Below are 12243 nucleotides of genomic sequence, written 5' to 3' on the forward strand. Positions count from 1 at the left end.
CGGTGAAGAAATAAATCAAATGCCGTCGTATGTTGTTCGATATATAGTAGGAATGTGCAGTACATCCCTGCACACGTAACCCGAACCACAACCACTATATCAGCAATATAAAGTCCCCGCTTAACGCTTCAATATGCTGAAATGACGAGTCTCGTTTTATATTCAAAACTCGACCCATGCTACTACTCAAACAAGTCAATCTCCGGCTTCCGGGACTTGAAGAGCAACACAACCGTCGGATCGACGATGTTCTCCGTCCCGATTGTCAACGTCTTGGGCCGTCCGCGATCCTTGTCGGCAAACGTCCAGTCGTACTTCATGAGCAGGTGCGCAAGCACGATCTTGATCTCGTTGGCGGCAAAGAACCGCCCGGGGCACGCGTGCTGTCCGTGGCCAAAGCCGAGATGCTCCGGACTGGTCGTCACGAATTGGTACCGATGCTCGTTCCCGGGTTCCTGGCGTTTGCGCCAGAACCGACGCCCGTCATACCTCTCCGGGTCTTCGTAGATCGAGGCGTCCGTCATGACGGGATGTGAGGAGATGGCCACCGAGGCGCCTTTGGGCAAGACCGTCCCGTCGGAGAGGGTGATGTCCTTCATTACGAGACGGTTGAGGGGGGCTGTATGCATTACTCTGTTAGACTGAACGATTTCATTTTTGGGAGATTGAATGATTCTTACTTATACCCGCCGGGTTCAATCGTTGCGTCTCTTTCATCACACTGTCGAGCAGTTTCATCTTGGTCAGCGCGCTGGCCTTCCAGCCGTTCTCTTGCTGCAGCACGGTTTTGATCTCCTCCCTCAACGGGGCGACATATTCCGGATACGCAGCGAGGTCATAGATTATGTTTGTGAGCAGCTGCGACGTGGTATGGATGGCTGCCACCGACAGACCGATCTGGCCGAGCGTTTCATCGAAAGGACGCCCGGCGGCAACCTCGCGGGCCCAGTCGAGCGCGTCTGAAGAGGAGCGTTTGTGTCCGAGAGCCTCCTCTCGCCTTCTCTGCTCGATCTCTCGCTGGATAATCCTGCGGGCGACGGTCAGATGCTTCTGCGCCCTGCGGGTTTCCGGGAGAAACCATTGCACAAAGGGACGCAGGATCGACGGCCAGAGCCGGAGGGCGCGAACAGCGCTGAAGGCGTCGAGGGCATAGTTGACCGACACGTCCAGCCATTCCTTATCGCGGCAGATCTTGTCGCCCAGGAAGACCAAGGACGAGAGACGGGCAACCATATACGGAGCGGTCTGGGCAAAGACGTACGGTTTCCATTCTGAACACAAATAAGCACAGAACTATATTAACCTCAGGCCGGGGAGCATACCTTCGGAATAAGGAAACGTTTCCCGGAGAAGCGCTGCCGTCTCCTTGGACAGTGGGAGAGTGACTTGACCTGGCAGGGATCAGAAATGCGTCCCTCTTTCAGTCGTTGGGTATCTATCTACATACCAAGCGACTGAGTGAGCTTGCCCTGGACCAGTGTCTGGAAGATGTCTTGCTGGTCGCCTTGTCCAAAGCTCGCCAGACCACGATACTTGCCATACAAGAACAACTGAAAGAGTTAGAAAACGGAATTCCCGAAAGCCATGACGGGTACCTTTTGCATCGCCTTTGTGAAGCTGACATGAGTATGGCTCTTCAGTTCGTTGACGTACTGAGGATGGAGCACCAAGAGGGGGCCAAGGGGAGTTCTGAGCTGGAACACGCGAACACCCTGCAAGAAACATATTAGTTTTTTTTTCCTTTCTACCACTAAGCTATGATCTATCATACCTGACTAAAGCCCTGGGAGATGAGCTCCCTGGCGGAGGTGAGAAAGCGATTTTTAGCCTTTCGATTCGTTATTTCCCATCGACCCTTTCCCACCAAGGGGAACCGCCGGTAGGGGAGCTCGTCTGAGATGTCATTGTACAGGGTTGCAACCAGCACGATGGCCAGCGTCGCCAGGACGCATGGCAGAAGATACGGGGACGTCGAGAAGTCTGTAAGTAGAGCTATCATATTGCTGGTGTCGGGGTAGGCAGTCTTGACGCCTCAAGATGAACGAGAGGAAACAAATTCCCCAGGTTCTAGAAGGCGAGGACACATCTTTTTACATGGAGATAATCTACACGTCCATTCTTTTGGTCGTGCGTGTAACCCAACATTTAACGCTAATTCCAGTGCAACAAAGAAATGTCAGTGACGTGTCGGCCCCCAAGGTCCGGGGTGGGCATTAGACAAAGAAGGTAAAGACACGTAAGTGATCGACAGGCTAAAATCAGCCTCATAATTCGTTCATACCTTTGGGGTATGTGTTCTTTGACTTGAAGATTTGTCCACTAGGAGTTCGAGTTTCGAGTGGAATTAATCGTTTTTATTTTTGGCGTTGGCAGATGATTTTGGGATATCAAATGTTTTGCAGAATAAATAAACAAATAAACAAATGCATAACTAAATACATAACCAAGTACGGAGTACATAACTGAATGCATAACATGCGTAACTAACTGCATAGTTAAATGCATAACTTATACATACTCCGACAGCATTACCATATTAATCTAGGTAGACGACCGATCCAATCTTATCGTGGGCATTCAGCGCATCCTATCCTTGAGACTCCAGGTTTAAAAGGGCCAACAAGAGCTGAATGAGCTGACTTGGGTCTGAATCAACTAAATGACCACGCCAGACAACAGAAAAGAAAACGCCCTCTGCCACAAAACCACACATATGGATATGCTCCGTACACATCCAAGCATTCGTTATCCATTGCACAGATAGGGCATTGGTGTAACCTCGGCATTTGGGTCCTCTGAACTTGAAACTCTCACAGGTGATACGGAGTACATGGCCGAAGCGTCCGGTCCAGAGAAGGAACCAGTGATACGAAGAATGCAGCGATATGGCTACACGAACAAATGCATCTGACAGACTCCGGGACCATATTACTGGAGTTAATGAGATGTCTCTTTCAACACCTACTTCTTCTGACTTTCAACACTTACTCCTTCTGAACATGCACAGTGGACTATCCTTAAAGTGACACCGCTTCCACAGCTCCAGCCAAGGGAAATAAGATAAGTGGCGTATAGAGAAACTTCCCGGGAGGACAACATTCCAATGATTAATTAGTGCCAGCCACTAGAACTTCTACTCTGGGAAGGCGAAGACCGTCTCATGTGGAGAATGCGTCCTGAGGCAAAGAAGACGGCATCTTCCAAGGTTCGTAGGTTGATTATAACCAGCCTATTCTCTCTATCGTGATTGTACTGTACGACTGTCTCTGATCATAGCCTTTTTTTTAAGCATGTCCACAGAGGTCTAGCTTTCCTGTAGTCAAAATTGTTGCCTACATCATCTGTTCTTACGAGTCATGGACCACGAATGTCACATCCGATAGCAACGTAGCTATGTTGGTAACCCTAACGGGAGGATATTAGGGTTTGGCTTCTACGGGCCGGCCCGAGAAAATGTCACCAATATATTCCAGAAACGGTAATCGAAGGAATACTGGTAGGATTTATGATGTTCCCATGCCATTTGCTTCACTTCGATGGTCATAAAATTCTTGCAATCGTCTCGATAACCCACTTCAAGGCTACACCCACAGATAGTCATAATTCATCTTTTTCTCGCGTACTTGCGGGCTGTGAGGATGCCCCAACTTGCTTATCCCCAGTTATTTGTGAATATTCGCGAAAACCGGCCGTCAGCGCTTTCAAATGAGCCCAGTCAGGAGCATCCTCGCCCAGTCCCCATGCAAACACACCGCCCAGATTCTTTGTCTCCATGATAGCCGGAAACTTCTTTAGAATGGCCTCCGGTGTATCCCAAGTCCAAAAAATATTCTCCTCCGAGTCCCAGAAGTAGTGCCCGCCTCCTTCGCTATCGTATTCTCCCCCAGATAAGGCCCTCTCAAAAGAGGTGGAAAGCTCCGAGGGAACTGGATCGTGCCAGGAAAAAGAACCTGATTGTCCCAGGTCAGCGCCTGTCGATGGATCTTCCATCAAGACCGTTTTGCATCCAATTGGGTTCTGATCGCATCCCCCTTCGGGGTCGGTTTTGAACCATTTCACGTAGAATGCAAACCCCAGATTGGCATTTTCTGGCGGAACTCCGTTCTCCAAGTACGCGTTTACCGCGTCCAATGATAGCTGGATGCCTGTGTGATGTTTCGTGACATTCTCCCTCCGATTCATCAAATCGTATGTCATGATATTGAAGAAATCCACCGAGGAACTGATTTCTGGGATCGTCTCTTTGGTGAAGGCGAGCATATCCCGCCGAAGACCTGGCACAGCAGCCGATATCAACTTGTCAGGGCCGAGTGCGGACCGAATTTCTGCGAGTAACTTGGTATAGGCTTCGATTTCCCAGGCTTTCTCAGAATTGGGGACTTGTTTATAATCCTCTCCATTTCCACTAGTACATGGTCAGCAAGTTTGCTGCCTGATGACATGGAAAGAAATTTACCTACCCGGGGTATTCCCAGTCTATGTCAACGCCTGAAGTGAACGGCTAATCAGCAATTGACTCAGAAGTGTCAGAGTTGTCGGCCTTACCATCTGCCCCAGTATGGTCCACCATCGCTTTGACGTTTCGCGCAAACAGCTTTCGGCTGCTCTCCGTCGCTGCTGCCTCGGAGAAGCCCTGCGTATCACCCCATCCCCCAATTGCGACCAGGATGGCAGTGCCGTTCGCAAACTTGGGGCGGACAGACTCGACTGTGGTGAAAAGCGGCCATTCAGAGACATTGGGTGCAGTGAATGTCGAAGGACGCATGAAGGCGAGAGAGACATGTTTTACGTCCGACACGAGCGAAGGCTCAGGAACGACATTATGTTGACTGGATTGTTGTTCAATGCAAGAACGGTAAAGCTCAGGTTTTCATCATTGCTCACCCTGTTAGATACATAATACACCTTTGGGCATTTGCCATGTAGGACAGCGCCAAGAGAGAGAGGGCAGGTGTGTGGAGCAACATTGGGTCTGTACAGTCATCTACCTTGCGTGAGTCAGGTGTCAATTGACTGTCCAGTGGCACTGGCCGACTACCGTTGTTGGTCCTGTAGCTGCAGCAGCACGAGTGGTGATGATGACAGAAGGTGCATTTTGGTCAATTCTATTTAAGAGGTGAGAGTAAGCAAAACAACTTTCGATCACGTGAGAATCCATATCAAGGGAGACCTCTTGTTACGAGAATTCCATTTTGAATTTTTTTTAAAGCATTATATGAAATCGACCTATCCGTATCTCCAATATCGAAATCAGAAATATTAACTAATATTCAAATATCATTTACTCTGCGTGAGCCCATGCAACAGAGGATCTTCTAGAACATGTACTTTAATTCAGACTGACTATGTTCTAAATTCAATTGCCATCATTCTCCCTCACCTCTGGCTTCAAGTAGAATGTCCTCGCCGTTTATGGACCTCGATGGCAACTCTATTCCTGGAGAGCAAATTCTTGGCTATAGCTGGTCAGGGGGGAACCCTGAGGGCTATTACTTTGTCGAAAAGCCTACCAGTTTGACTGTTTGAGTTTTTTCCTGAGATGGCCAAGGCTGAGATTGAGGCCTTTGAGAGGTAGGATTGAGTGGCTAACCGAATTACCGTATTGAGAACAGCTACCCCTGGCAAGGTGCTAGTGAAATATTTAAAAAAAGACGAGTCTAGCGAAACTATTAATTTTTCTTGTTAGCAATAATCTAGGTCACAATTGTCAGTGAGGCCTAAGGCTTTCATTTTATTTATCATACACTATCCTTGAGACCAGTTAGGCTGGTATGAATTAGGATTGAATTCGCGCTCCTCTATACAAAGGAAAAGAAATACAAGTCGATCGCCAAGGGCCGCTAATAACTGTACCAGTGCCTCTCAGCTGCAGCTCTCCGTCTAGCTATACCAGTGCCTGTCCTCCTAACTATAGCTGTGGCTGTACTGCGAGCCATGCCCGTGCCTATACCCGTACTCGCACCAAGAGCTCGCCCTGTCGTTGGTGCAGTCTGTATGGAAGACGATACATTTCTAGGGGCCGTATTTATACGAAGCAACCACCTCTTGTCACACCGACAATTCGAATCTCTAGAGATATTGACAGGGCACGCATAGAGCGTATTCTACATAGGCATGTAGACGCTATAAGAATATACAGACGTGGAGCCATTATTATTCAGCTTTACCCCAGCCTTGAACGGGTCGTTAGTGAGGGTGCTGAAGACGTCGAACATGCTCCCTTCCGGTTGTCCCACGAGGAGGAGTGCTGCCCCAATAGGCAGGTCGTTAAAAGTGTCAGGCTCGAAGGACATGACTCCGGTAGAGACGTGGACGACGTTCAGGACACGGATGAGGGTTTCAGGAGTTGTATTGTTAACAGAACGGATGCCCAGGTTGAAGGATCGGCGAGAAGGAGGAGGGGGTATCTGTAGGGAGTTGCTGCAGAAACTCTGAAGGAATAGATTAGTTAGTTTGGTGGAGGTCTCTTGCGATTGATATCAGCACCAACATGAAGGCAAAAGCTATGCTGATGAGCAGGGTGTACAAATTCAGAAGCTCCATCGTCAGAGTTTCCGGGATGGAAAACAAATCAAGTATATCGAAGATGGAGTGGTGAAAGAAGTCGACCAAGAAAATAGAGTGCAACTAGGTAAGAAGCAACCAGAGCGGAACCAGCCGTAGCTTCTTGTGTGTATATGACTGTTCTGGTAATTCGAGCTGACTAGTTTTTTTGTGATGATTTCATTCTTTGTGACTGACAGCACGATTGTCCTGAGCACCGATCCGCCAAGATATTGACTGCGTGTTATGCTTATTATCGTCATGCATTGCTCGTTGAAGCGGTTATGACTGAAATACAGGAAATCCGGGTATGACTGACCTATCTGTCGTTGACTCGGTCAGACAGTGTGTTTCCCAAAAGAAAGTAATTTAATCGTGACGAGAACTCTATCGAGCATGACCATCTCAGACGGCATTTGTGAGAGTGCCTCTTAAAAATGTAATGATATGCAGTTTCTAGACCCTGAGGCTTGCTTGAAATTATGGACCTATTCCATGGTGACTGAAGGTGATACATAGCGTGGGTCAGGAACACTAATCCTTGCAAGAGCAGACAGATAGTTCGGCAAACTATAAAAGACTATCACAATCAAAATTACTACACTGCACAAGAAACGATTTACTGCCCATTAACCTCCTTTCGCTTCTCCTTCCCCTTCTCATCAAGCGGATTCTCAACCGGCACATACGCCTCATCCAAATACCCCGTCGTAAGCGCCCCCATCAGCTGCTCCTTGACAAAACCATTGCCGAACCACGCAAGCGGATTCCCTTTCAGCTCGTCCCGCAGCTCGTACTCGTAGTCTTCCCAGCGGGGGTTGGCCATGACGCTGGAGCCGTGGAGCTGGCTGCCGGGCCAGACGGCAAGTATACGGCCGTCGGGGGCGCGTTTGTGCTTCCACCATGCGTTGCACTATATAAAGTCAATACATACTGTTCAAAGGCTTTTCTTCTAGTTGGATAGTGTGTTCTCACCGTCGCGCCAAAAACTGTCGGGGCGAAATATTGGTCTATGTACTGCCGGAAGGCGGTTACCAGGTGCGGCCTGCACGCTCCTGTCAGTGGACAGAACAGAATCACACGCTGCAAAGGGAATCTTACTTCGGAACCATACTCTTGATAAACTCCCGCTGAATCTTCTCAATAGCTTTGATCACATAGCGAACTGCGCTCTCCAGGAACGGGACATTCGAGCCCTGCGCGGCCCCGCCATTCGGTCCCAGGAAGCAGAAGTAATTCGGCATGTGAGCTGGCGCTAACGACAGGTATGCCTGAGGAAAGTCGTCCCAGAGGTCTTGGAGATTGATACCGTTCTTGCCGATGACGGGGAAATGCTGCTTGTGGACGCTGGAGTCGTTAGTATCTGGAGCTGTATATAGAGAGAGATATTGAGAGAGATGGCTACTCGTCATATCCTGTAGCGCAGATGATCATGTCCACCTCGCGCTTCTTTCCGTCTTCAGTCACGATGCCATCGTGGACGACTTCCCTGATCCGAGTCGGGATGAACGCGACGTTTTTCTCGACTAGTGCTTCCAGATACTAAGCCAGAGACGAATCAGTCAAGTACAGCAGAATATATGACAGATAACAGCCATGAGCATACCCCCGGCCCAGGTGTGAGCCTTCTGCATCCAACCGCAAAATCCGGCACGAGGGCTTCAAAAATCTCCGGCTTCTTGGCCAGTTTGGCGCGCATGTGTTCTCGACAGGCTTCAAATGCCATCTTTTCCGCGTCGGTGTTCCGGTAGAGCGCCTCCATGGGCTTGTTCAGCACGTCTTCGATGCGGCGTCGGAACTCGAGGTATGCTTTCGGGTCATTCTTGAATTTGTCGAGGTATTCAGGTGGCGTCGTTACTGGTCAATATCAGTAAACAGTTGCGACCTGACGGACTTTCAAAGACAGGGGTTAACTCCAGAAGAAAAACGACGGGTTATACCAGAACCCCCCTGCTCAGCCATACCCTCCGCACCAAAACCCACCGGCGGAATCCAATTGCGGCCCTTCATGTAGTGGTCAACCCTTTTTGCGAGCGGTTGTATCCGGGGCAGGATCTGGATCCCACTCGACCCCCCACCGATCAGGGCCACGCGTTTGCCAGACAGGTCATACGTGGGATTGTATGCGGCCGAGTGGACGAGCTTGCCTTGGAAACTGTGCAGGTTGGGAATGTTGGGCCAGCGCCAGTGGTTCAAGATGCCGGTTGCGGAGCAGACGATGTCTGCAGTGTCGATGAATTGCTGATATAGCCATTGTCAGTCACAATTATATCTATTTACATGCGTTTATTGAAAGGACATACCCCTCCAGTATCTTCATTCAGCACATCAACACACCACTTCCCCTCATCATCCTGCCACTCCGCCTTGAGAACCCGATGTCGGAACTTCATGCACCGGTAGGCATCGTATTTCGCGGCTACCTGTTTTAAGTAGGCCTGGATCTCGGCGCCGCTGGCATAGTAGCTGCTCCATTGGGTGTTGTTCTCGAAGGAGAATTGGTAGGTGTGTGAGGGGATGTCGCATGCGATTCCGGGGTAGCTGCAGAATATCAATAAGCCCAAAAAAAGCTTCCTTTTGTTGCTTTTTTTTCTCTAGGAGTTATGAGAGTTATACATACATATTCTCAAACCACGTCCCGCCAAGGTCGGCATTCTAATTTCATTTAACATTGTTCGTCAGTAACCATATTATTAAATCCCTCTAGAGCATTCCTACCTTCTCGTAAATCACCAGCTCGAGATTCCGAATCGATCGCGGAAACAGAATCCCCGCGAGAATGCCGGACATGCCTGCGCCAAAGACTATCACTTTGATGGGTCGAGGCTCGTTGATTGGTCTTGTTGAGAGATCGGTTGGGTCGGTATTGTCGAAGACGCCCATGTTTGTTGACAAAGGGAACATTTCTTCTCATACACTAGGAGTGTTGTTTACTTGGACCATAGGAAGGAAAACGGTTCAGGCTCTTAGGAAATATAAAGAAACAGAGAAAGAAGAAACCGGATTCCCATCGCTGCCAATGCCGTTCTTAAAGCATCAAGTCAAGACATCGACCCATCCATCCACCATCGCATGTGCTGGGTTAGTCGACATTAGAATTATTATGATTTGCCTACATATCGTGCCCATCAACCGACGCGGATGTCTCGTCTCGACGTCCAATCCTTAAACACGCTCATATACTAAATACTGCATGTATGTGACTACACGGAGAGGAGAGACAATGGTGTAGGCTTGACAATACGGAGTAGGACATAGTGATAGTGACAGGTAAGATGCAGATGTCTCTGCAGTCTGGACAGGGGTTAAATCTAGGGCATGCAGCTAGGGTGGGACGGCACGTCCCGATACATGGATCATGGATCATGATCATGGATGGGGTAAAGAGGTGTCCGTCTCGCTGTCTTTACGTACAAGGGGTTCCTGCTAACTATCGCAGGAGAGAAACGATCAACAATTGTATTCAAATTATGTACTGTACTTTATGTATTTCATAAGTATATGTAATAAATTATAGTCGATTCATGGACGCATGCAACTAACTTTGTATTCGATCTTGCAAGATATTTCCTCAGAGGGTACGTGATTGAGAGTTGAGAAATTTAAGCCTTCACCTCCGCACCATTCTCATCGCCACTCTTCTCAGGCTCTTGAGCAGACGTAGTCTGGCTATCAACCATCCCCTCCAGCGGATCAACCTCCGTGTCCGTCTTACGATAGATCTGATACGGCACATGGTCGGTGAGATAGCGATCAAAATCGCGCGAACAGGCAGCCGCGATGATCGACACGCAGCCCAGCGCGACGGCGAAGTAGTACACGTACGAGTACGCCGCCGCGTAGCTGTTGGCCACGGCGTCCGTCACGACAGGGAGCATGTCGTGTGTCATCCCCGGCACGGCCTCGATTGCCTGCGGACTGCCTGTCGCGACGGCCTGGAGAAGGGCTGAGATAGATGACTGCGGAAGTCCGGCTGACAGTGCCGCAGGGACGAGCTTCGACTGCAGTTCTCCGGGGACTTTGTTCGTGTAGACGGCGACGAAGGCGGCAGTGAAGATCGACCCGAAGATTGTCCGCGCTGATGCAACGACCGCTGTTGCCGCACGATTTGAAACACGCTGCCCAGCAGCAGAATGCCCGTCCAGATGCCGAATGCGGCCGTCGACGACATCCACGACGTCTGCTCCCAGCCGCTGATCGTCGACCCGAAGATATACGTGATCTGCTGCGGGTACATGATGAAGAGCGCGATGTTCATCACGCCCATGACGGACTCGATGACGGTCAGACACGCGAAGCCGCGCAGGTCGCGGAACAGGCGCATGTGGATGATTGGCCGCGAGACATCGCCGAAGCACTCGTACAGCACGAAAAGGACACAGGTTGCCGCGAGGGAAATCAGCAGCCCCAGGATCTTGGGCGAGTTCCACGGGGCAGGCGAGCCGCCCCAGGACACGCCTAGCAGGAAGAGCGCCAGCCCGGCGGTGAGCAGAAACAGGCCGATGAAGTCGATCTGCTTGATCTCATCGCGCTTGCGGGTCTTTTTGCCATGAAGCTGGATGAATGAGGGAGGGTGGTAGAAGATGAACAGGATGATCGTCGAGACGACTGGCTGACTCAGAACTGCATTATTTTTCTTTTTGGTCTTATGGCGACTCACGTACCGACGGTGATTATATAGATGTAGAAGATCCAGCGCCAATTGGCATACACATTTAGTCTCTGGCCAATGTACGCCCCGAAGCCGGTGGACACGATGTTGGGCATGACCACGCACAACGTGCCGAGGAACTTGGTCTTGTTGCTCATGAGCTCGCCGGTCAGCAGGGCATAGGCCGTCGGCGGACCGGACGCCAGACCGAGCAGGACCTGTCCCCCGATCAGGGTGTTCATCGTCTGCGCCGTGCAGGCGACAATGGCGCCGACGATACCCAGCAGGTTGGCTCTGAGCAGGAAGTTTCGCCGGCCAAAGCAATCCGACAGGCGCCCGAACACCAGCATGCTGATCGCCTGGCCGACGTTCCAGACGGTCGAGAACAGACTCGAGTTCTCGCTGGGGCCGATGTCCGCGTTGATGCCCGTCACCGCGGCCGCCGACGCCTCGAAGGCCAGGTACGTGCCGACCAGCGTCACGCCGATGCCGACGAAGCTGCCGACGACGCGGGCGCTGCGATAGTAGCCGGTCGGTAGTTCGTCGAACTTGGAGGCGAGGGCCTCCGCGCGCAGCTTGTCGGCATCTTCCTGGGTGAGGGTGTGAGCGTCGGGCGGTGCCATGTTGGTTGACTCGAGCGTTGTGGATGAAGAGAATTCAGCGTGCAGGTATTTATGGCCGGCCTGGCAGCACGATTCTTGTGCAAGCAAGCAGCTAGCTATCTAGCTATCTAGCTACCTAGCTAACTGCGGTTCGCCATGAAGCTGCCACTAAAAGCGCTAATGGAAGCTAAGAGCAGCTTGGGGGATTCTGGGTTCGCAGGATAAGCCGACCAACTGGACTGGAACGCGGATTTGCATGACTGCCAATGGACGTTTCTCATCCTGTATTTCTGTGCGAACCATTAGATAGCGCTTTTCATGACAGGGAGTCAGACTTATCAGAGCACAGTTTGTGCGACATGACTCGATAACTGACTGCTGGTTAGGGCTACTGCCCAATGCGGCTAGGGTTATGCAGCTGCTGTGCCGCAAGCAGACCAGCAGAGA

At 50.5% G+C, this 12243-nt stretch overlaps 4 protein-coding genes across 4 annotated transcripts; all 4 read right to left on the reverse strand.

Moving 5' to 3' along the window:
- Window positions 1-182: 182 nt before the first annotated feature.
- On the reverse strand, window positions 183-1999 carry T310_1590 (Cytochrome P450; the record flags this gene model as incomplete). The annotated part of the gene is made up of 6 exons (XM_013475563.1): window positions 183-619; window positions 681-1271; window positions 1323-1391; window positions 1448-1550; window positions 1596-1712; window positions 1772-1999. 6 exons carry the CDS (start codon window positions 1997-1999, stop codon window positions 183-185), a joined length of 1545 nt encoding a protein of 514 aa, XP_013331017.1.
- A 1598-nt stretch (window positions 2000-3597) lies between these two features.
- Window positions 3598-4967, reverse strand: T310_1591 (uncharacterized protein; the record flags this gene model as incomplete). Its single annotated transcript, XM_013475564.1, has 4 exons — window positions 3598-4405; window positions 4461-4488; window positions 4546-4829; window positions 4885-4967. The coding sequence occupies 4 exons, from the start codon at window positions 4965-4967 to the stop codon at window positions 3598-3600; spliced, it is 1203 nt and encodes a 400-aa protein (XP_013331018.1).
- A 2064-nt stretch (window positions 4968-7031) lies between these two features.
- Window positions 7032-9426, reverse strand: T310_1592 (Cyclohexanone monooxygenase; the record flags this gene model as incomplete). The annotated part of the gene is made up of 10 exons (XM_013475565.1): window positions 7032-7113; window positions 7233-7456; window positions 7519-7588; window positions 7645-7890; window positions 7949-8085; window positions 8150-8400; window positions 8508-8784; window positions 8847-9084; window positions 9164-9198; window positions 9262-9426. 10 exons carry the CDS (start codon window positions 9424-9426, stop codon window positions 7032-7034), a joined length of 1725 nt encoding a protein of 574 aa, XP_013331019.1.
- A 719-nt stretch (window positions 9427-10145) lies between these two features.
- Window positions 10146-11817, reverse strand: T310_1593 (Trichothecene efflux pump; the record flags this gene model as incomplete). The annotated part of the gene is made up of 2 exons (XM_013475566.1): window positions 10146-11056; window positions 11208-11817. The coding sequence occupies 2 exons, from the start codon at window positions 11815-11817 to the stop codon at window positions 10146-10148; spliced, it is 1521 nt and encodes a 506-aa protein (XP_013331020.1).
- Between the last annotated feature and the right edge of the window lie 426 nt (window positions 11818-12243).

The sequence above is a fragment of the Rasamsonia emersonii genome (assembly GCF_000968595.1).
Source record: "Rasamsonia emersonii CBS 393.64 chromosome Unknown ctg1118621759993, whole genome shotgun sequence".
Lineage (NCBI taxonomy): Eukaryota > Fungi > Ascomycota > Eurotiomycetes > Eurotiales > Trichocomaceae > Rasamsonia > Rasamsonia emersonii.